Source organism: Catharus ustulatus, chromosome 3, assembly GCF_009819885.2.
Source record: "Catharus ustulatus isolate bCatUst1 chromosome 3, bCatUst1.pri.v2, whole genome shotgun sequence".
NCBI classification, from domain to species: domain Eukaryota; kingdom Metazoa; phylum Chordata; class Aves; order Passeriformes; family Turdidae; genus Catharus; species Catharus ustulatus.
The window spans coordinates 18,473,674-18,496,405 of NC_046223.1; the positions used below are offsets into that span (position 1 = coordinate 18,473,674).

At 50.7% G+C, this 22,732-nt stretch overlaps 1 protein-coding gene across 1 annotated transcript in view; it reads left to right on the forward strand.

The window, feature by feature from the left end:
- The window catches only part of ITPKB (inositol-trisphosphate 3-kinase B), a 65,527-nt gene extending 49,398 nt beyond the window's left edge, over positions 1-16,129 (forward strand). The window contains exons 3-8 of the mRNA XM_033055932.1: positions 1,196-1,295; positions 1,798-2,011; positions 4,932-5,136; positions 10,148-10,249; positions 11,600-11,671; positions 13,816-16,129. Coding sequence (XP_032911823.1) covers positions 1,196-1,295; positions 1,798-2,011; positions 4,932-5,136; positions 10,148-10,249; positions 11,600-11,671; positions 13,816-14,031 — 909 coding nt within the window. The 3' untranslated portion in view covers positions 14,032-16,129. The remainder of the gene's footprint in view (positions 1-1,195; positions 1,296-1,797; positions 2,012-4,931; positions 5,137-10,147; positions 10,250-11,599; positions 11,672-13,815) is intronic.
- The last annotated feature ends 6,603 nt before the right edge of the window (positions 16,130-22,732 follow it).

Here is a 22,732-nt window from a genome sequence, read left to right on the forward strand (position 1 = left end):
ATAACCCGGTGTAACTTCTATGCTTTAGACACTAACATCTTTGTCTGGCTTCTTGCTCGCCATTTCAACGTGTTAGCAGTTCCCAGCACGGATTCCTGTGCTGTGAGTTCACCCCCAGCAAGCATCCAAACTGCAAGTTGGGGCTGCTGGCTCTTCCCTGCCTGTCTGTGAAGCATTACTGGAACAGGGGCCAGTTCTCCAAACACGAGGAAGAGATTACTTGGGCTTTCTGGAAGGCTCCCTCCCATGCCTTCAGAGCAGAGCAAATGAGGATAATTTATCTGCTGGCTTCCAGCTGAACCCAGAAACTTGGAGCAGCCAAGGACTACGCTGTTTGTCCCAGCTCCCACAAGAAGGCATTTTTCCATTGTTGCCGTTGTATATCGCTCACATAATTTGTTTGTGCCGTCACCTTCTGGGGCCAAGATAAGAAAGAGGTCATCCTCTGCCTTTTACCGGTGGTGTGTTCCCTGGAACAATCCAGGGGAGAGCTCGCAGGAAGGAGCCATTGAGGGAGGCTTTCATACATCCAGTGCAGCCTTCATTAGAATCATGTAAATAGTTTTGAGCAATCTATCTGGTGAGAAACACAACATGTCAGAAGGGAATTGTTCTCTGAACTGTAGTTACAGATGGGCCAGGGGGATCAGCCCAGGGGGATCAGCCCACGTGGGTTGCCAGCTTAATGGACACAGCAGCTGCCTTTCATGGGGAACAAAAGCCAGGCAGGGAGCCTCTGTGTGCCTATTCTTTTGTTCCCCTCAGGACCTGCAGCTCGGTTTTGTGGCTGGATGGCAGTCCTGTGTTGCCTTCCCCCTCCATCTGCTGTTACCTAATGCAGTGCTTGGGGATGGGTTAATGTCCCTGCTGCTCCCACAGAGGGATGCAGGGAGCGGGGACGAGGCAGTGCGGATGGCTGGGTGCTCTGCAGCAGGAGCAGCCAACTGGAACAACGCTGTAACGCCATCCACTTCAGTGAAGTTACTCGTGATTTTTGAATGTAGAGTTGAGGCCCAGTGGCTCCAGCTTGGCACAGCACAATGGGAAAAGAGCAGATTTTCTGTTTGCTTCCATCCTGCGCTGGCTGTGGTGCCTCTTTCCCTGTCCAGAACAGCTGCATGCTGCCTGAAGTGACTTCACAGACAGTAAAAGCTTAAAACATTGCATTCATCTTCATGATTTTTTCTCCCCTCAGAGCAAGTCATGGAGGAAGATCAAGAATATGGTGCACTGGTCCCCGTTTGTGATGTCTTTCAAGAAGAAGTACCCTTGGATCCAGCTAGCGGGACACGCAGGTAGGGAGCGTGGGGAGGGACAGAGTGCTGGCAGGGCTCTTCCTTGTCTCAGGTTAATGGGCTCTGTTGGCCTCAGTTGCTTTAGGCTGCTGCATGAGTGTCACAGTGCAGCTCCCAGTCTCTAGCCCAGGAGAGTGACTCACCTAAATGCAGGGTAGTGTGAAGGTGCTTTGGGCTGGGCAGGTGATGCTGCCCAGCACAAAGGTGTCCCACACATGAGCATAGACACAAAGATGTTAACCCACCAAGAAGTGCACAGAGGATGTGAAGTAAATGCATTGGGTGCTGCAGGATAGGTCTCTGCCCTCTTTGGGGTGTGACAGTGCTAATCATAAACCTCTGGCAACCTGAGCTTTTCAGTCCCTGCCTGCAGGGACTCCTTTGGGTGCACGTGTAAATGGAGGTGCTTCCAAGGTGTCGGGCTGCCCTTCCTTTTCAGAAGGCACAGCATCATCCCCCCACCATCCAAAGCAAGTGTCATGTTGTCCCTTGTCACCCTCAGGTAGCTTCAAGGCGGCAGCCAATGGCAGGATACTGAAAAAGCACTGTGAATCGGAGCAGCGGTGCCTCGACCGCCTCATGAACGATGTCCTGAAGCCCTATGTCCCTGCCTACCACGGAGATGTGGTCAAGGACGGGGAGAGATACAACCAGATGGAAGATCTGTTGGCTGAGTTTGACTCCCCCTGTGTTATGGACTGCAAAATGGGGGTCAGGTGAGTGGCGCTGGGGATGTTTTCTCAGTTTTAAGGTGGGATACTCAAAAATAAATGCATCTCCTAGGTAAAACTTCCTGCAGTTAAGAATACCAGGCTCACCGGTCTTCAGGTAAAGCTCAGCCAATACCAGGAGAGAGCCATGGGGAAACTTGGGTGTGGAAAGGATACACCAGGCTCCTTCCTTCTCCACTTGTTGTCTGTCCTGCATGCTGGGAAAGGTTTGGTGTGGCAGAGGGGACAGCATTCTGCTTGACTTTGGATACACAAGAATAGTACAGTAGCTGTTCAGAGGTCCTCTGTGTCACATGAGGACACAGCCAAGGGATGGGGTGTAGGAGATCCTGCCCAGGGTGCCAGAGGGGTGAAATAAAGACGCTTGAAAGGCACAATTTCAGTGAGTGAGAAATTTTCCCTCTGCTCAGCTTTTGCTCTGATGCGCACTGGAGGGATAAAATGTGTGTGCTAAGTAGTTCAGTGCCTTTCATGCAAAGCTCTTGAAATATTTCCTAACGGATGAGCAACATCACCCATGTCCTTCTTGAGAACCACCTCTCCAGATCCACCAGAATCCAGGCTACAGCCACTTGGCCAGCAGCAGTTTTTGAGTGAGCTGTGCCACAGCTGACAAACGTGTCCCAGAGCAGATGTGAGCAGGGCTGGTGACCCCCAGGTGGCTGCCAGTTTTGGAGCAGCCTCAGGCCACCCCTCAGCCCTGGGTGTGCTGCAGGCTGGTGGCAGGAAGAGTTGAGACCCCCCTCGCTGGCAAAGGCGCAGCCCAGACATGGTGGAGACGCTTGCGCTGCTGGAAAAACTGATGGTTTCTGTGGGAGGGAGGAATCTTTTTTTCCCCTCCTGAATCCCGATGTGAAACTCGAACTGGCGTGCCGGGCTGTCGGCAGGGAAGAGGCGGGGAATACTTTCCACAGGAGGGGTGGAGGGAAGGGCAGAGGGCCCGGCGCAGCCGTGTGGCCCCGGCTGGCACACGCATGCTGCTGTGGGAAGGAAACAGGACTCTGGACCCGGATAGCAGCTACCCAGGTGCTGGACATGCTGCCCAGGTGCTCCTGTGGCTGTCTCTGGGAGGAAGAAAGCCTCCCATGCAAAGATCATGTCAGGTGATTTATGCACCTGGGGTTTTGGAGCTCAGGCAAGGGGGTAAATGTGCTGGGCATCATCATCCTGAAATGAGACGGTGCTGTGAGAGGAGCTGGTGAGAGAGGATGAATAGAGCTCATGCTGTGGAATGGGGCATCCCCGTGGCTGAGCAAATAATCTAAACCTTAGGGCTATTAAACCTGTCCTCTGAGACAGAAGCTTGCTGTCAGGCAGATACAGGTTTGTTTTTTTCATGCCAACCTGGCTTTGGGATATGGCAGCCTACTGCAGTTGCTCCTAGACAAAACTTTGTCTTTCTTAAGCCTTGATGTTGGCACAAACCTGAGGCGATGGGGAGGACCAAGCCACAGACATTGATGATCTGTCATTCTCATAAGAGAAATTCCATCTCTCTGAGAAGTTTGAGCAGCACTTCTAGCATGCTGCTGCTTTATTCTGCTGCTTTATTCCATCTTATTTTATTCCAAAATCGTGGGTTTGGTGATCTCAGCCAAAGATCTTCATTGCTTTTACCTGCAATATATTTCAAAGGGGCTGATAGCTTGGGGATGTCTGCCCTAAGCAAAGGCACCAGTTTGCCTCTTGGGACAGAGGCACACTGTCCCACACAGTCCACTCACCACCCTCCTAGTTTGTTTGGCTTGGTTCTGGAGGTGAGCCACATACTCAGTGCTGGGATTTTGGCACAAGGGGCATGGGCAGAGGGCACTGTCCCTCTGCAGAGCCGGGCATGGCTAGCAGGACGTGTAGAACAGTGACAGATAGGCTCACTCCTGTGTTGTTTTGCTGGGACATCTCACTCAACTCGGTGGGTTGTTTGAGGAGGGCCTGGACACTTTCCAGGCTGAGCCAGGATTGGTTTGGGAGCTGTGAGAGGAATTATGTGGTGGTTTATTATTGCTGCAGGAAGTATTACTTTGTGGATGATGGTTTTATGCATGTCAAGAGTGCAGAACTTTTCCACCACTGTGCTCTGGCACAGAGAGGTGCTTCTCTGAAGTATGGATAAAACCAAAGTCTTTGCACACTCCTCTGCACCTTCCATCCTCCTTCCCCCATTCCCCCAAACTGGCTGCACCCTGTGGACCTGGAATGGTGGTCAGCACCTGACCAAGGCACCCTTCCTGTGCTTCATCTTGTAGAGAAAGCTTTTGCTAGCAAGTCCACTTGAAGCAGACCTATACTGGGCAAAATCATCACCATCAGTGGAACAGCCCTGTGTGAAAACACCCCATTTAGCATCTGCTAAGGCAGAGCCACAGAGTGAGGGGATGGAAAAGCACAGGAGAGGCATGTGAGCAGCTTTGGCTGACCCTCAAAGGGAGCAGCAGCTAATGCTGAAGGATGGGACACACATCCCTCCTGTCTTCAATTTGGCTGACTCCCAGAGCATGTGCACAGTTTCCTGGGCATATCTTGAAAGGCATGTTTAGCTCAGGTGAGAGCTCAGGTTTCCTGAACATTGGGGTATGGGCCCCTCAGAACAAGGGATGGCTTGAGGAGGCTGCCAGGGTGGCAGCAGCAAGGCCATGAGCACCTGTGAGAAATACCTTCCCTTGCTATTGCCAGACTGGCTGTGGTTCCTTGATGAACTGAAGAGATATGGGGTGCTGAGGATGGAGTGATAATTAAATCAGGATCAATTCAGCCGCAGTGAGGCTTGCTCCATTATTTCCTATACTGCACTATTCCTTAGGGATCAGCCAGCCTGGATCAGGCTGCTTTCTGGGGCAAGGGCTGTCTGTGGATGTATGGCACCTGGTGTGGTGGCCCTGCTCATACACCACCTCACTCCCTGCAGGACATACTTGGAGGAGGAGTTAATAAAGGCCCGGAAGAAGCCGAGCCTGAGGAAGGACATGTACCAGAAGATGATTGAGGTGGACCCCGATGCCCCCACTGAGGAGGAGAATGTGCTGCGGGCAGTGACCAAGCCCCGCTACATGCAGTGGAGGGAGACCATCAGCTCCACCGCCACGCTGGGCTTCAGGATCGAGGGGATAAAGGTGAGTCTGGCCAGCTGTGCAGGGCAGGGGATCAGCTGCTGGGAGTGCTTGCTAGCCCCACTCACAGGGGTACACACGCAGCAGGCTGGTGGTGAGAGTGGATCACATCTGGACATCCACAGCCCCTGCAGCCAAACCACCACACAGGCTCCTCACCCAGGGCACTGCTGCTCTTCTGAGAATGCAGCTGAGCTCAGGGCATCCATGCAAAAGGATGGTTTTAGTTATAATCTTATTACATCAGCGGCTCGGTTGATTTCTCTCTCCCTGCAAAATACAAAGTGCCATCCTCCAACTTGAAGACTCGAATTAGTTGTTTGCTTTCAGTTCTGCTCTGCCACTGAGCTGAGCCATTAATCCAAATCCCACTTGAATGTGTGCAGATCTGCGGTTGGAGCTGTGATCTTAGCCACAGTCACTAAGGAGGATGTGTTTGCAAGCCTGTCCAGAAGATTCAGCAACTGAGCCCTATGAAATGGGACAAACACACACAGAGCTGCACTTTCTGTCAGCACCTGCATGCACATGTAACTTGCTGACTGTGCTTGCTCAGAGCAGCGCTCACATTTCTAGAGACATGGAGCTGGGATGTTTCTGTGTCCCCAGCAGATGGGCCAGTCCAGGAGATTTCCTCTGAGGAGGCTTTGCAGCGAGAAAGGCGCCTGGGAGGGTGCTTGAGCAAAGTTAGGTCTGTAACCACAGAGTATTAGTGACACTGCTTGCATCAACATTAGCAATGGTCTCTGCCTTTTGATAGCCAGCCAGTATGAATTAAAGGTAATATCACACTTGAGCCAAGGGTTTTATCGCATGCCTGGGCATGATGTTGGCTTGGCAGCCACGTGGAGTTCTGTCAAATTCTTTTTGCAGTAATTCAGGCTTGGGTAGCTGCTGAGGGCCCAGGCAGTAGCTCAGAGCAGTCACTTGCTCTTAGTGAAATGATGGCTCAATATCTGCATGTGTCTTGATTGGAGGAGTTTCTTTCTCTCGATCACAAATTATTTTTCTCCTCTCTGAGTTGGGCAGAATTCCCCAAGAGTGCCTATCTGGGTCTCTGTAGCCTAGCATCCTGCCTGAAGATAGTGGTGTCAAAATGACAGAATTAAAACAAATGAAGCTGTTCTATGATAAAGCCCTCACATCAGATTTTGCAGATATATGGTAGTGTTTCCCTTCACCTCACCAACAAACAAATGCTGGTTAGGCCATGGGTTTAAAAGGTCAGCAGGAGTGGGTCACTCAGAGCTGCTACTTCTAACCACCCACAGAAGGGAGATGTCTCTTGCTCTGTGCACATTCCACCTTCTTCATTCAGCTGTTTCATGGCCAGTAGGATACAGTGCATTACCTCTAACTCAAACGCTCTCAGAAACCCCAGGAGCAGCTCTTGGGCTGAGCCCCTTCAAAAGTTTCCTGGCCAGCAATGCAAGGCACTCCTGCCCATCCCGTGTCTCTGCCTAGGATGCTCATGGTCATGCTCCCCACAACAGCTTTCTGCAGGGCCTGCATTGGGTAGGGCACTTGCCTGCTTATACAGCTTTTCCCTGATGTCCCCAGGTCTCCCAAAGACCTTTTCCTGCTGTGGATGCCCATGAGCACACTGAGCTGCTCCAGCTCGGGACAACCCCATGCCTAGTTCCCATTACTGTTTTCCTTTTCATGAAATTTAGGTTATATAAAAAAGGGAGACCAGTTGGGACTAAATCTCCCAAGCACTGATCTTCTTCCTACTTTTTTGGTGTAATCAGAAATATTTATAGTCCAACATGATAATACATCCTTGGTCTCCAGTGGTACTTCTCAGTCTGAGCATGGGGATAGGTCATATGTGAAGCACTTGAAATTAAAAAATGTAAAAAAAAAAAAACCAAAAACAACCCACACAAATAATATCCCAAGGGAGGCCAAAAAACACTGTGGAGGAAAATAAAAGCCATAAAAGAGTTATGAGATTTGCACCTCTGTTTAGCCAGCTATAAATGAGTTGCTGCCTGATCTGAGCAGTGGATTTTTTTTCAGAGGTGAAACAGCCCTTTAATTGAAAAATTCTGAGAAGTGCTGGCCTCCAGCAGTATTCCTGCTGCTACTGCTGCTAGGGTGCTGACTAATTTGATCAAGGCTCTAATTACTGTAATTTTCCTTAAATCCCTCAGCTTCTGGGTTATTTTCCCCTAAGCTAAAGCATTAGCAGTTCATGCTGTTTCACGGCTGGCTTTTTTTCCAACAGGGCTGGTCATGCTGTGCTGTATCCCTGTTGTTCTCCCTGTTTCTGGGATTGAGTTTCTGTGTTAGGGAAAGTGCCTTCAGTGCCCTGGCTGTCTTCCCGTGCTTTATTTCTTGCTGTGGATGCTTCCCTGTGAAGAGCAGTGGTGAATCTGCCCTGCCCCTCACTCATGGATAGGGGCTGCTAGAGGAGAGTACTGAGAAGTGCAAGGGAAGGACAGGATTTGACCCTGGACGTGTGAGAAGGGGTCATAGGAAGGAGAGGAGCAGTGGAAGCCTTTTGGATAGCACATTCAGATAAGGCAAACAAGCAGTTCAGGGTTGGGCATGAGGACAGCATCCCTTTCCTGACTGAGCTCTCCCTTTCCCAGGGGGCCTTGAGGATCCAGTTCTTCCTCTTTAAAATGGAAATTTTCCTTTGCAAAAGGAGATAATGACATTCATCTGACTTTCTGGAATAGCTTGAACCTGTTGGAAACAGTAGCTATTAATAAAATTTCCATGCTGAAAGTAACAGAATGATCCCTGGTGGCCCAGTAGAAACTTGCTGGGGCTCAGTGTAAGAAGTGACGCTCCTGAGCTGCTGCTCTGCTGTGAGTGTTACTCACCACTGCCTGCAGCAAGGCCACTGTGGGATGGCATTCCTCAGGGCTGGAATGTTTGCAGGGTCCCAAAACCAGCCCGGAAAGCCTCCACCTAACTTTGCCAAGGCAGACTCCCAAGCCCTGTCCAAGGCCAGAGGCAGTACTGGAGGGAGATGTGGCTGACCTGAGCCCTGCCCCGGTGACGCCAGCGTGAGCTGGAATCGCTGGTGGAGCGGAGGTTGTAATAGTCCTTATCAGCCCCCCTCACATTTCTTCTGTGTGGAAGGCAGCCCCTCGGGGCCTGGACACCTGTAAATGTCATGGCAGTTGTCAGCCTCATGGCAGCAACCTCTGGCTGGGCAAGGAAACTGCAGGAGGCGGGTAATGCTGGGAGCAGCACTACGGATAGGCTGCTTGGCTTTCCTGAAGCTGAGATTGCCTTATCTGAAAGGCCATCTGTGATTTTCTTTTATTTTTAGGAGCACTTATAAGTCCATCTCCTTTCTTGGATGCTTTGTGGAAAGTTGTGCTCTGTACACATGAAGTTAGTGCTGTGGCCCTTCTCCAGATTGATATCGATCATCCCCCTGGGAGAGGGTGGGTTCATTTCTGAGCTGCCACATCAGGGCTCGCATGAAGGACATATAGCAAAGTGCCCTTCCCCCATACATGACACACGTGCCACCAGAGCATCCTCAGCAAGGTCACAGCTAAAAGCAGAGATCCTACTCTGCATGGTCCATCAGCAGCTGGAGTCTCCTGTGAAAAGGTTGTCCCTGATCCCTTCCAATACACGCTCTGCCAGCCCTGAGCATTGCTTTTACACCCTGTGGAAGCAAAATGGTCAGGCTGAGTCCAGTGTGATTTGAAGCTGGGTGCAGTCGTTGCAATTGGTAAAAAGTTTTTCCTGGAGTTTTGCTTTTGTACGTTGCTTTTGTTACCACCTTTGTTAATGCTTACACAAAATACAAGCTGAAAGCTGAAGTGTGCTGTATGATTCATCCCAAACTGCAGTTCAGATGTTAGTTTGGTGGCAGGTTTGCCTTGGGCACTTGATCTTCCCCCAAGTTGAATTGGCCACCATGCCCACAGCAAGCCCACTCTCCAGGGAGATGCAAATTGCCCTATGCTGGGACACTTCCCTGAATGGGTCTCTAACCTCCAGGGCAGATTTCATTGTGCCTTCTTCCTCCCCCAGCCTCTGTTCTGCTCCTTCATCCTTCATCTTCCCCAGCCCACAGGATATCTTTTGGCCCCTGTCCCTTTGCTCTATTGTGTGCAAACAAGCTGTCTGGAGCAGTGGGATGGAGCCCTGCAATGGAGCTGTGAGCACAAGCAAGTGTGGTTTAAAATAGCCCCTGTATCCAGGAAGTGAGCTCTGCCTGCCTGTCCCACGGCCCCTCTGGACAATGAAACGAGTTGATGTAAAAATCAGAGCCCCAGAAGGACCAGGGAAAGGGAGAGAGACCTACAAAGCTGTCCAGAGTTCAGACAGGAGCCTCTGAGCCAGGGCTGAGTGCCGTCCCTGCACTGGACAAGCTATGCCATCCATCCCCATGGCAGGCCAAGGATGGGTGTGCCTCTGGGGAAAAGGCAGAAGAGAGCAGAAAGCTTCTGCATCTTGGTGCCAGGCTGCTGCCTTGAAGGGTTTGTGATCCATGGGCTGTCAAAGGACCAGTGAGGCCAGACAGCCATGGGGCTTGCTTCTTGCTGCAATGGTCCATGGAGGATTTCTCATGAAGCAGTTTTGTTCCTGCTCCTGAGGTGTTTCCATCCACGCTCAGTTTTGTCCCATCATGCTCTCTTGTCTCCCCAAGCCAGGGAGACAGTCCAGGGCTGTTGTCAGTGCCATTCTCAGCCACAGGAGCATGGGAAGCCATTTGGGCACAGAAACACCAGGAACAGGTAGTCTCCAGCAACAAGCACCAGGTCTCTGAGGAGAGTTTGTCCACACTGCCAGTGACCTGGGCAAGTATGTGATGATGGAGAGTTTCATTTGCAGTAGAGATTGGGGCTGTGAGATAACTTGGGATGTGCAAGCAGAGACCTGCTGCCTCTGCTCACCCCTGCTCCACAGACAGATCCTTCAGCTGCCAAAAATTCTGGTCACATCCTACTTGGCAACATGCATGGCTGTAGAAACACTACTCCTGCCCCAACTCCCTTCCTCCCCATCCAACTCATCCCTGTCCCTTCTTTTCAAGAAAGAGGATGGCACTGTGAACCGGGACTTCAAGAAGACACGGACAAAGGAACAAGTCATGGAGGCCTTCAGCGAGTTCACCAGAGGAAACAGGAACGTTTTGGTGAGTGGGCACTGCCTGGAGAGGGCATTTCCTGGCCTCAGGTCATCAGGTCCTGAAGCCTGAAGGGCTGAAGCCTTAGCAATCTCTCCTAACAAGCATGAGAAATGTTGAAGAGAAACAGCATCCTGGTGCAGGGTGAGGGGAAAGTAGTGGAGAGCTGGGAGGGGACTTGGCAGCAGCAGTGCTGCTTGACCCAAGTCTGAGTCTGCTGAGGATCTCCAGGGTTGGCTCCCAAAACCCACTGAGGAGTCACAGCCATGCTCTGCCCCTCACCCCTGGGCTGGTGGTCACCCCAAGCCCTCTCTGTACCCCTCTGTGTGAGTGGTGAGTCCTGGCAGGGTGGGCTGCCTATGCCTGGTCTCACAGAAGGGTGGTCCTGTGCCAGGCACACTTCACATGGGCAAGCCACAGCCGGCATTTCCAAGCTTCCCTAAGTTGCCAAGAGAATAAGAGATCTGGCTGTAAACAATTTACACCAACTGTGTCAAATAATTTATTTGACAAAGCACTCCCATTTTAAGCTGCACTGTATAAAGTCTCCAAATGCAAGGCTCCAGCTGGAGTGGCCCTTGGCACTGTCTCCTTCAAACTGGCATGCTTGCTTTCACGAGAATTACCCAGGGATTATTCCTGGATCTGAAGATGAAGTTGCCTTGGCTGCATTTTATCCCCAAAGAACTTGGAGCACACATCATGCCGTGGCTCTGGATGGGGCTCCTCGGCCAGTGCATTTTTATACAGCAATCCCCTCTTGTCCCCTTGCAAGTGTGTTACAGTGCCCAGATACTTGCTCTGTGTGTGCTCCTGTGCTTAATTCTTCTATATAAATCCTAAAATCAGTGGAGCCCCCTGAGAATGTTCAGTGCCTTCCAGCAATTTGCAGTGATGCTCGAACAGGCTCGTGGATCTTGACCTGTGTGCTGGCCATTGTGAAAGCCCTTCTGCCTATGGGACCAGCTTTGCAGAAGTGCTGATAACGGAGTTGCAGAAGTGTCTCGTGATGTGTGATTGACTGAGTGCTAAAAAGACAGATGAAGTGAAAAGTTGATCTATTAAGAGAGTTCAGGGGAGAAGAAGAAGTAGCAGCTGCTGAATTAGGTGTTCTCACCATGGACACAGCAGGGACACTCTGCAGAAAGCACCAGCTCAGCAAAAGCAAAGGCTTTCACTAAGTTTTGAAAGCCACAGGATAAGTGGATCATAAAAAAGGGAGACACTCTTGAAAGGGAAAGATCTGTGGGAGGATGCTGGGCACAGGGGTGACTTTCCTGTCTGCCCCAATGCAGTGGTTTTTATTTAGGTTTCCTGCAACACTGATGGCTTGGATTTGGTTTTTTTTTGTAATTCCAGAACAGTTATCTTAACCGGTTGAAGGGTATCCGCGCTACCCTGGAGACATCCCCGTTCTTCAAGTGCCATGAGGTAATACTGCTGTTTAGATAGATCTGCCTGGAGAGGCAGACTGTTTAATCTCAGCTTGTCCAAGCAGAGAAGTTGAAGTCAAGGGCTGTTTTATTCTTATATCTTTATTTTCATACGTGTATTTAAATACTTACATGCAAATATAGATGATAACGTACATTGTTTATGCATTTGACATGGGATCACATCTACTGAAAGCCAATGTTCAAACAGATTAAAAGTGATCCAGGAGGAACTTGGGCTGTTTATGACAGGGAATATTCCTGTCATAAACAGGAATATTCCCTGTCAGTGTAAAAGCACAGGGTTTTTCTCAGGAGAAATGTCTGTTTGAATGCAGGTATCTCTTGGCTGACAGTTGCTCCCCATGATCAAACAAGACTTCAACACAAACCATAAATTGCAGATACCCCAAATATGCCTTTCCTGAGGTAGCTGGGGCACTACAGTATGAACTCTTCCTTTAGGAGGAATTTCATACAGAAATGAGCATCCACAACACCAACATTTTCTACAGTGAAGATTCAGTGCTGATGGGAAAATAAGGAGGGAACATTATCTCTTTTGACCATTTGAGGAACTGAAATGCTTCACAATTTAATGCAATAATTTTGCTATTGCATCTACTTAACAAAATATGAGAGTGTATGTCCTTGTCACATGTGGTGTAGGAACAGAAGAGCCTCATAGGAACCTTTGACTCCCAGGATTCCAGAGCCACAGTTCCAAGGGCCCATTGTCCCTCATCCAGAGCTACATGAGCCACCTCAGCCCCAGCTACACAAGTAGGGTCCTGCCAGGAGCTAAAAACAGATGGGGCCATGCCTCCTGGTGGCAGCGCCTGGAAGGCAGTTGGAAGGGAAATGTCAAAACTGAGGGTTTCAGGGTAGTTCAACACAGGAAACAAAATTCTCCCTGAAACAGAGTGCCAGGGTTTCATTTGAAAACACAGAAACAAAGCAGCCTTTCAAAGAGGGTTTGAAAGGAGTTTCCACTCCTTAAAAATTAAAAAGCAACAGCTTTGACTTTCCATCCTGCTTTGAAATGAAGCACAGCAGAAGGTCTGCCAAGCTCTGTGTCCCTCTGTGGGGCCCTTGCTGAGCAGGGCTCCTCCAAGGAGCTGCAGGGGAATTGAGCAGTCCAGGACACGCAAATGAAGAATGTCAGCAAAAGGCTTTTCCTTAAAATTAGAATGCTATGTCCTGGCCAAGAGAGGACTGTAAGAGGTTAGCAGGAGGAGAGCTAAAGATAAGCATTTTTCGGAAATAATACGCATCTCTGGACCTTGGATGTTTTCCCAACACACTGGAGGAAAAAGTCTTCACAAAAATGTAAATTCATAACGGCTTTTGCAAACAGTACATGCATCCTGTTCAAAACCCTCATCTAAAGGTAAACCTCAGGCTAAGCCCTGCTGATAGCACGGATGTGGGAGTCCCCAGTAACATTTAGTGCTGCTGTTCTGGAGGGCTGACACCAGCTGGATTCTCTTCCATGTACCTACACATCATAAGGAGCATTGCTTGCTGCAGGATTTTCCCAAAGGCTTATCAGGATATGAAAGAGCCCTTCAAAGCAGATGCAGCTGAGTGAACTCAGGGAAAAGGAGATTCATGAGCATGCAGCTCTGTACCTTGCACCCCCAAAGTGCTGTGAGTGCCAGGGTCAGTCTGGGTGTAATTGGATGGTGTTTGAGGCAGGAGAGCAGGTTGCAAGTTACTTGTACTTGGAGTGTCCCCATCCCTGGGGTGGTGTCTGCAGGATTGGAGAGTGTGAAAAGCACAGGCTGATCACAAAGACCCAGCCTTGAAAAAATCCCCATCTGAAGGCTGAGACAATTCATCTTATTCCTTGCTAAGGGACCTTAGCTCATTTTCCAAAACAACATCTTTATCTTTCATGCCCATGTTTTTCTAATCCTTTCCTTCTGCCAAGACCTGGGATTTGTGTGAGTAAATCAGCTTGTCCAAATGCCCCATTTGCATGTGAGAACACAACCAGCAGCACCCAGAGCTTGCTTTTCCTCATGCAAAATTGCAGCAGCATCTCTTGGAAATGCAGGCTGAGATAAAGTGTTTGAAAGCCCCAAAGAGGGCTGAAAATGAGCAACAGGAGCACCATTAATTGGTCTCACCTCTCCACAGGTAATTGGGAGCTCTCTCCTCTTCATTCACGACAAGCAGGAGCAAGCCAAAGTCTGGATGATTGACTTTGGGAAAACCACCCCGCTACCAGAGGGACAAGTTCTCCAGCACAACGTGCCCTGGGTGGAAGGGAACAGAGAGGATGGCTACCTCTGGGGGCTGGACAACCTCATTCAGATCCTGACAGAGTTGTCCCAGAGCGAAGACTTGCATTAAAGCCGCGCATCCGACTCTGCCACTACCCCCAACCTGCCCCCGACTGACTCTTCTGAACTGCACTACAAGACACTTTCCAGCCCTCGCCCTTCCCATTTGGAAGCTATACTCTCCCTATTTAATGTGTTTTTGTTGTGGTTTTTTTTAGGTTGTCTTGGTTGTTTTCCCCCTACCCCTCCTTGTAAATAGAGAGCTAACCTGCCAGAGCAAAAGCTGAACTTGAAACCTTGGCTTTGCAGAGTCAGTGGGAGCAGGTGGCCCAGAGCAGCCTGGTGGGGTTGCTTAGGCAAGTGCATGCTTTACCTATCGTGTTTTTGTCTCTTGCTCAGCCTGATGTTAAGGGGGCTGGCAGAGGAAGGAGCCTGTTCTTGCACCAGGATTGTCCTGAAAACACTCAGTGACCCTGCCCAGGACCCTCTGGCAGTCAGAGAGTGTGAGTGAGGTGTGGAGATGGTGGAGGACACTGTAGTGGGAGCCCTTTAGTTGTCTCTGCCAGCATCCTTCAGCCCAAGGAGCTGGGTGTGCCAAGTCCTTCAGAGCTGCTAGAAGGGCAGATTTGGGGTGTCATTTGAATTCAAGACATCTTGTACAGGTTGCTTAGTTATTTCTGAGTGGCACTGGAGGGCCATGTAGTCAGGCACAGGTATTTGCCATGGCCAGGTGCTTCCCACCCGTGTCCCCCGTGCTGGGTGCCCTGGTGAGCAAAACTTTGGGCTCCTCTCTAGAGCTCCAGCTCCCCTGCTAGGAACTGCTTCCAGCCTACCTTACCTGGGGTCTCCAATCCTCCCTAGCTGGGAAAAAAAAGCTTATAAAGGACTACTATGAGACCTAAAGTAGCCATCCAGGTTGATCAGTCTTTTTTATCACCGGCTGAGCCACCAACACTCACACCTAGCCCAGGGCAACCCTCCCACCTGGAGCATCTCCATAATTTCCATCTGCATCAAGTGAAGGATTACAGCAGGAAGGCAGCTCCGGGGTTAGACACCTTTGGCAAAGTAGAGCTGGGGTCAGGCATCCCCGTGGTGCCTTCCCCTTTTTCCACAGAGCTGCGCTGCTCCCCAGCCTGGGGCCGTGTGACGGCTCCTGTGCTCCCACTCCTGCGAAAACACCCAGTTCCCTATTTAGGGCGGAGGCTATTTTTTAACTTCCTGGAACATTTGAACCGAGCGCGGCAGGGCTGGTGCGCTAAAGGTCACCCCTGGAGAGGCTGCTGGAGGCGGCAGCCCCCACATCGAGGAACGTGCAGCGCAGGAGCTTGGCAGCCACGAATCCCTCGCCTGCTCCATCCATCCCCAAACCCACTGTCCCATCTCACTCCCCAGGAGCAGGGCTCCAGACCCCTTTGCCATTGTTTGATGGGTCCAGCACCCTTGGTGGGGGAGACCTCCCTTGCAGCAATAAGGAGGAGTTGGCCACCAAGCCATCTGCAGCCAAGCCTCTTTCCCAAGGACTGAAGTTTCCTAAGGTTTTTCTCAGTTCATATCTCACCAGACAGGTGTCTTTTGTTCATCAGATGCCATTGTAAATGGTTGCACTGTTTTAGCTCCTTGCCAGGCTTTCTAGAATAGCCCATGTGGAAGTGCCTTATAGACTTTGCCTCTGTTCCATTAGTGTCATGGAAAAGGTTGGGGTTTTTTTTAAGTTATATTTATTTTCATCCCATTTTAATTGCACAAAACACTAAAACGTAATGCATGGAATCTTTTTTTTTTTTTTTTTAACTGTGTTTCTAGTTTTTAAGCCATGCCTTTCCCAGCTTTGGAGAAAGGGTGTGCACAGATACGCGTAGCTATGTTCCACTTACCGCTGTACTTTAGCTTCGAGCCGCTCTTATATATGTACGTTATTTTTTAAGCCTGTTTATAAACCAGATTCCTCGCTTCGTGGCTTCGGAAGAAGCAGATTGTTGCTCTCAGATGTCTTATGCTTTCCTGGAGGCTGGAAGGGTTGCTGTGAGGGGTTTTCCGTACTCCCACCATTCCTCTCGGTCATTGGGTAATACAGACAAAAAAAATCCAACCAGTCTGGAACATCAACGCACAGTGCCTGTAAAAACGTGCTGTAACATTGCAAATAAAGGCATATGGGAAGCATTCCCCTGGTGTGCATTCAGTGTCTGCCCTGTGCAGCTTGTGGCAGCTTTGGAACAGCATTTCATGTCCGTGACTGGGGGGAATCAGGCTCCAGCAGTGCTGCATAAAAGCAAGAGTAGGGAAGGACCCTGCATTAGGAACAGATCCAGACAAACAGGAACTGGCTCTGCAGGGAGCAGGGCCGGGGGAGAGCAGAGCTGGGGCTGTGGGAGGCCCAGGCTCAGTGGGAGCTATCCCCTAGAGAGGCCTGAATTTTTCCATCCCCCTTCTGCAGGGAAGGCCACTGAAGGCAGTTTCAATTTTTTTTTAATGTTTTTGGCTCCCACCGAGCAGTTTCTGAGTGCCACCTTGTGATTTCTGCACTGGAGAATACCAAAGTACCCAGGACAATCAGAGCTGCTTGGCACAGCCAAACACTCCCCCTGCTCCTCTCCCTCTCAGCTGCACTCCGGGCAGGGCCAGAGGAAGCGCTTTGGACCAAAGGGCACAAAAACCCCCAGACTGTTTCTGCAATGAAGGAGGAATCAGGTTGTAGAGCCTGAAGGCAGCTCCGTTCCCTCCTGGTTGGTTGTGCAAGCACAGGAGAGCAGGAGCTGCTCTGGCACAGACGTGGCTGAGGAGGGCCAGGTGAGCTGCCCCTTAGAAAAGCCAGATTTAGTGCTCAAATCCTCAGGAGCAGCCTGGCCTGGGAACCAGACCAGGCTCACCATGGGTCCTCTAAAACAAACTGCTGGAGGATCCCTGCAGCATGGAATTTGAAGACTAAAACCTCTTGGTGGGAGGCAGAGCTGGCAGGACACTGGATGGAGGCTGCTGCCTGTGCACCCAGTGGTGTCTCCTGAGCTGTGGGAAAGCAAACATTTCCTGTCTGGCTGCTGAGCTCACTGCAGCAGAGCTGACAGCCCCTGTTTTACTTACAGGTCCAGTTTTTGGGGTCTCTCTCTTATGTGACTCCTCTTCCTACCTTCAGAAGAAACCAAAAGCCTCCAAAACTTACCTAGCTGCATTCTGAAATGCAAAAACGCAGGGTCAAGAAGCCTGTTCTGTGAAAACCTCTTTTGAGAGTTGAGGAAACACCATGACATTGTGATGGAGAACATGCAGAAAAATTCACAATGCCAGAGGCTTATGTCCAGAAAGGAGACAGAGGAGTCCTGCAACTTTATTTGAATAAAGGGAAAGGCCATGGGGCATTTCCCCTGGGATCTCTCGAATTGCTGGAGGATGCAGCCTCCTTTTTATTCTAATTTCCTGTCCACAACACCCTCTTCCTTTCCCTTCCTTCCCTTCCATTGGCTGAGGTACTTGGAAGGTACAGAATTCTCAAAAGGCCTACTGTATGTCCCCCTTTAATATGCACATCCCCCCTTTTTTATATATAACAAAACAATATTCATAATTCCATTCAGTCTTTGTTCTTCTTCTCAACGTTCAGTGTTTTATCAGGGCCTTGGCTGAGGAGCAGTCTGTGTCAGTTGGTAACATTTTTTAGAACTGGTAGTTTCTCCCATTACTTCCCTATCTCTAAGTCCCTGGCCCTATCTACACGCAGATTTACATGGTCTGTAAAGACACATTCATCCTATGCCTTCGAAGAGGAAAAGGAACTAAGTCAAGAAAAGAAATCCCTTGTGACTGAGTGCTGGCATCTGCTGACGCCAGGTTTATGCAGAGGGCTGGGAGGGACGGGCTCCCATCGGCACATCTGTGGCTTGGCCCCCCAGCCCAGCTTTACTGCACTCCCAAGGCAAAGCCCAGAGCTCCCTGCCACCTTCTGCATTAATAAACTAAATTACTCAAAAACTCAATACAGAGAGGCCAGGACTTCCATTAATGCAACAAAGAAAACATTAGACCTTCTCTAAGAGAGAACAGATAAAACTTCAGACATTCTCTCACAGAACAGAGCCTACCAGCACCTCTAGCCGTGCCAGGGGGTGCAAGGCAATCTGCTTAGGCTGTAGGTAGGAGGGGCAGCTCCTTTCCTTCAACATTGTCTGATTAGGCACTACTTGACAGAGCCAGCCTCCCATAAATCAGGGGGTGCTGGGACATTGCAGCCTGTGAAAATGCAGGACTTGAGTGTGGTGGTTGATAGGGGTCAAACGGTGTGCTCAGGTTTGCTCCCAACACAAGCTGGTGGGGTTTTGGGGTCTCTGGGAAGGGCCTCAGGAGGGATTTTACCCTCTATGGATGATGCAGAGCATCAGCCCCCAGCCTGAAGCTTGGCACCAGCTCCGGGGCCCCTATATCCTCCTGCCCAGTGTGGCTGGAGGGAAGCAGGAGGTTGCCAGAGTGGAAAAGCTCCTGGCTGTGTGCTGCTGCAGGGAATGGATGGCCGGGAATGCATGGGGGACACCACGGCAGCACTGCCAGGTCCCGCGGGGGTGGATGCGAGGTCTCGGTACCGAGCAGGTCCCGGCGCTTCCCCCGGGAGCCGGGAGATGGCGATGTGCCCCCGGGAGATGGCGATGTGCCCCCGGGAGATGGCGATGTGCCCCCGGCGCGGGACCGGGAGCGCTTCCCGCGGGAAAGCTCCGCGCCCCAGCGCTGCCCGGGATGCGCTCCGCGCCCTGCGCCGCCCCGGGCGCCGCTGCCTTGAGGCTTTTCCTCCACTCCCGGCACTTAGGGGATTTGGCTTTCCCAGTACGAGCTGGGAGGGCCTTACAATTCATAAACTCCCGTAGTAGTGTCAGCTGTCTCGGTTCATCTCTTTTGACGCGTAGTTGGAAGTCCGTGAAAGTGGTCACACACTGCTCCTGCATCCCAGGGATCCCAGGGATGTCCTGCCGTGCCCAGCCCCCCCATAGTGGGGCTGTGGACTCTGCTCTGTCATGTCCTGCACCTCCAGTGCCTGACCCACCACCAGTGATGCCTCCAGAGAGGAAGGCTTTATGTGGGATTTACTGCTCTGGGGATGCCCTGGGGGCTGCGGCTGCTTTTATACAGTCAGGCGTTCTCTTCCCACCCTTAGGGGACCTGTCTTAGTTGCTGCTGCTCTCCAGGATGAAACTGTGCTTCCCCCCTGGAGCAGCCAGAGAGCACAGGAGAGCTGCTGCTAGTGACACTTAGAAGAGAAAGCCCATGGAGGAGACTGCTGAGTGAATCCCATTTGGGTCAGCTCTGGAGGAAACTGGAAAATTTTGGAGCCCCAGCAGCTCATCCCACTTCTGGCACTGCTGTTTGGGTCTGGTGCTTTCTCTTTGTGGGGACTTTATGCCTCCTACCATTTGTTTGTATTAATAATGTCAGACCTGCAAGACCTGGGGCCAGCTCCCCTCTCTCCACATTGCCTGGTGCCAGGCTGTTCAAACACACTTTCCCCAATGAAGAAATCTAACACTTGAAACCACCAGGACAAAGGAGCACAAAGAGAAATAGAGGCACAAAATTATTTACTCAAACATCTGACCGGAGCCAGGAAACAACATCAAATGCTTCAATTTCTACTGGCTGAGCTCTGTGTCAGAAGGGGCTTTTCTGCAAAGAGGTTTACATGCTGCTTTCCATGGCAGGAACCCCTGGACTTCTGCAGGGACACACATACACACACACAGAGAACTCTTCTCTTGCAGCGGTGAGAGTTGACTCAGAGAAGGGAATGTGAGAAGAAAAAGCAGCAGGAGTCTGTAGTAGCAAGATAGAGATGCTACAGATATGTTTCCCCATTTATAAAGGATCTGTGGCTGGAAAACATTTCCCACTGGCAGTGTGGTATCTTTTTCTAGTGCTAAATTCATGCTTCATCTCTTTTTATGCCTCCAGAACAAGGAGGGGAGATGGCAGGACCTGTGGGTGGGCTCTGCAGGGTGCCACGTGCTTCCTCCCACCGTTCATCAGCCCCAGGCAGGCACTTCAAACATGCCCAGCTGCTTTTCCCATGGGAAATGGCCTTGCAGGAAGACTCACAGCCCTATGGTTTACAGGGGGATCATTAAGGATCAGAGAGGATGTCCCTTGAGTGCTTGTGTGCCAGCATGGTACAGCCCACAGCGCTGCTGCCCAGGGAGCATCTCCAGGGCAGGTTGGTGCCATCCCATCCTCTGAACCCACTGTATCCTTCAGCCACAGGTGGGACAGGCAGTGGCAGTGGCTGCTTTGGTGGGCAGAGGTTCCAGCAGGGCAGGTCCCAGCATTCTGAGAGTGCCAGGGTACTCACACATTGTCCCTGCAGGGACAGTGGCTCCTAATCCCTGTGCTGCCCAGGCTGCTCAGCAGCATGTGGGCATTTGAATAAACAGAATTTAAGCCTGGAATTTGGCATTTGTGCGGCTGGCTTGGAACCAAGACCTATCCCTTAAAAACGCACAACCTCCCTTCACATCTCTGGCAGCACAATGCTCAATGTGCCGTAGACATAAGCACACACTCCCGCCAGTCTTGCAGCTTACATCCTCTTCCACAGGACTACAGTTTTCCTGTGGAAACAAGCTCTGAAATAGCCTGTAATTGTAATATTACCTCCTAGGATCAGGTGCTATCTTCTCATCGCTGTGTGTGGATCTGAACATGTATTTGGGCTGCATGACTTTGAGATTTAGAGATCATATGTGCATACCCAGCAATAACCCTCCTCTGCATGGACATTGTTTTTTAAAATGGTTGCTCAGTTTGAACAGAATACAGTTGAAATTATGCTTTTCTAAATGTGTATCGCTAAATGATCCAATATCCCAGTGGTGCATTTCCATGTCGCTGCATGGCCAGCAGTGAGAGCTGCTGGTGGGCAAACCCTGGCTCCTTTTTGGGGTGAGCTGCAAGCCATGACCTCCTGCACAAGCTGCTTTTGCCCCACCAGTGTTACAGCAGCCAACAGCCCAAATTCTCATGGATGGCCTGATGCAAAGCACACCTGGTTACACTGATTCTGGATCAGGCAGGAATTCACAGCTGCTCCCCATCACCCTGGGGGTGGTGTTGGTGCTGTGGCTGCAGCCCTATGGGGCTCCCAGCGAGAGGCTGCATGGCTGCATGTATCCCAGAGGTGTATGGCAGCTGTAAGGAGGTGAGTTAGTTTGGGGAGGCTGCAAGTGGAGAGGGAGGGAATTGTCCCTCTTGTGAGGTGGTTGTGATGCCTTGGGTTTTAGCTTTTATATTTTTCAGATTCTCTGCTCCTTAGTCTGTAACTCTGAAACTTCGTATTACTTGATACTAAGTTCTCTTCACAGGGTAGTTAGACAAAACAATCCCTTCCCAGCTAGAAAATCAAGGATGCCCCTTAACCAAAAAGCATAAACAATGTCAAAGGAAAGGGGCAAGCCAGGGGGCTGAGACTTCATAGCCTGGGGGTGTGGTTGGACAATTGACCCCAATATAAAAGTGTCAAAACTCATGACTGGGATCCATCTTGGATTCGATTTGGGTGTAGCCCCAGCCGGGCTCTTGCATTGCCCAAGGTGTATCCTTGGCAATAAAATACCTATTTTATTCCTTTTGCTCTGTCTAGTCTCTGTTCCAGGTCAGCCTTTCCAGGCATCAGTTGCTGGAAAAGGAGTTTCCTTGGACCCACTGCTGTGCTGCACAGAGAGGTGACAGCAAGGGCTGGGCTGTGCTCTGAGGGCACCTGGGCTGGCTCTGCTCTTGTGTTGGGGGGGGTGAGCCAGCTCATCCCTGAAGTCAGGGTGAGGTTGTGTGGTGGCTGTGGGCCTCCCCTTGGGCCACAGTGTGGGAGAGGTGGGTAGCTGGGCAGGGGGGTGCCCAGAAATGTGCCATGGAGGTTTTCCCTGTGTCTTATCTGTCTTCACCAAGCTCCACTTTTTGACTTTGCTTTTGTGTGGTTTATTGCTAATTTTCCTCTTCCTCTTCTGAAACAGTTCCATTAGCAGGGTGTTAAAGAAATCTCTTTCAGATAATTATTCCAGATCTCTCTTGTGAGTTTGCCACGTGCTGATGTGTCTGCATTGGGTGTATTAATAGTATCATACTACTATATACCAGTTTTCATCCCTGCTGAGGGCTGAAGCCTCAACAGGAACATACAGCAAGTGAAAGGAGCTTCTGCCCCACCTCCCAGACCCCTCAAAGCCATGGGGTGTGAGAAGACCCTTCTTGCACCAACTCTGAGTTTGGCCTCCCAATCCAGTTGGGATCTCCCATGTATTTCCCTACCCACAGTGGCTTTGGGGAGGCAGCACAGTAGTGTTTTGTGGCATTGGACATCACAGGATTTACACATGAAATGTGAGATGTTTTGACATGCTGCTGGCTCTTGCAGCAGAGCTGCCTTTCATGGGGAGGCTCTGCCACCTGCTCAGCTCTGTTCAGGTGTCTGTGGCCAAGCTCCTGACAGCACGTGGGCTGCTCTCTCATGGGGAATGGGGATAATGCGCCTGGAGTCATATTGAAATGTTCAAATTGCAAACAAAACCCAGTCAGGATGGATTGCTGGTAAGCATGTGCACAAGGGAACACAGGGTGGCTTTTCCCCCTCCCTTGTCTCCATTCCAGAGGTTCAGGTGAGGCTCCTCACCAGCTTTCTGCTCCCCTGGAAGGTTCTGGTCATGAATTCCTTAGGGAAGCCATGCCCTGGCCTCTGCCTCCTCTCCTCAGGGGATATGGGTGTGGGCTGGTGTCTGCTGGATGCTCTCCATCATATTGCTGGTGGG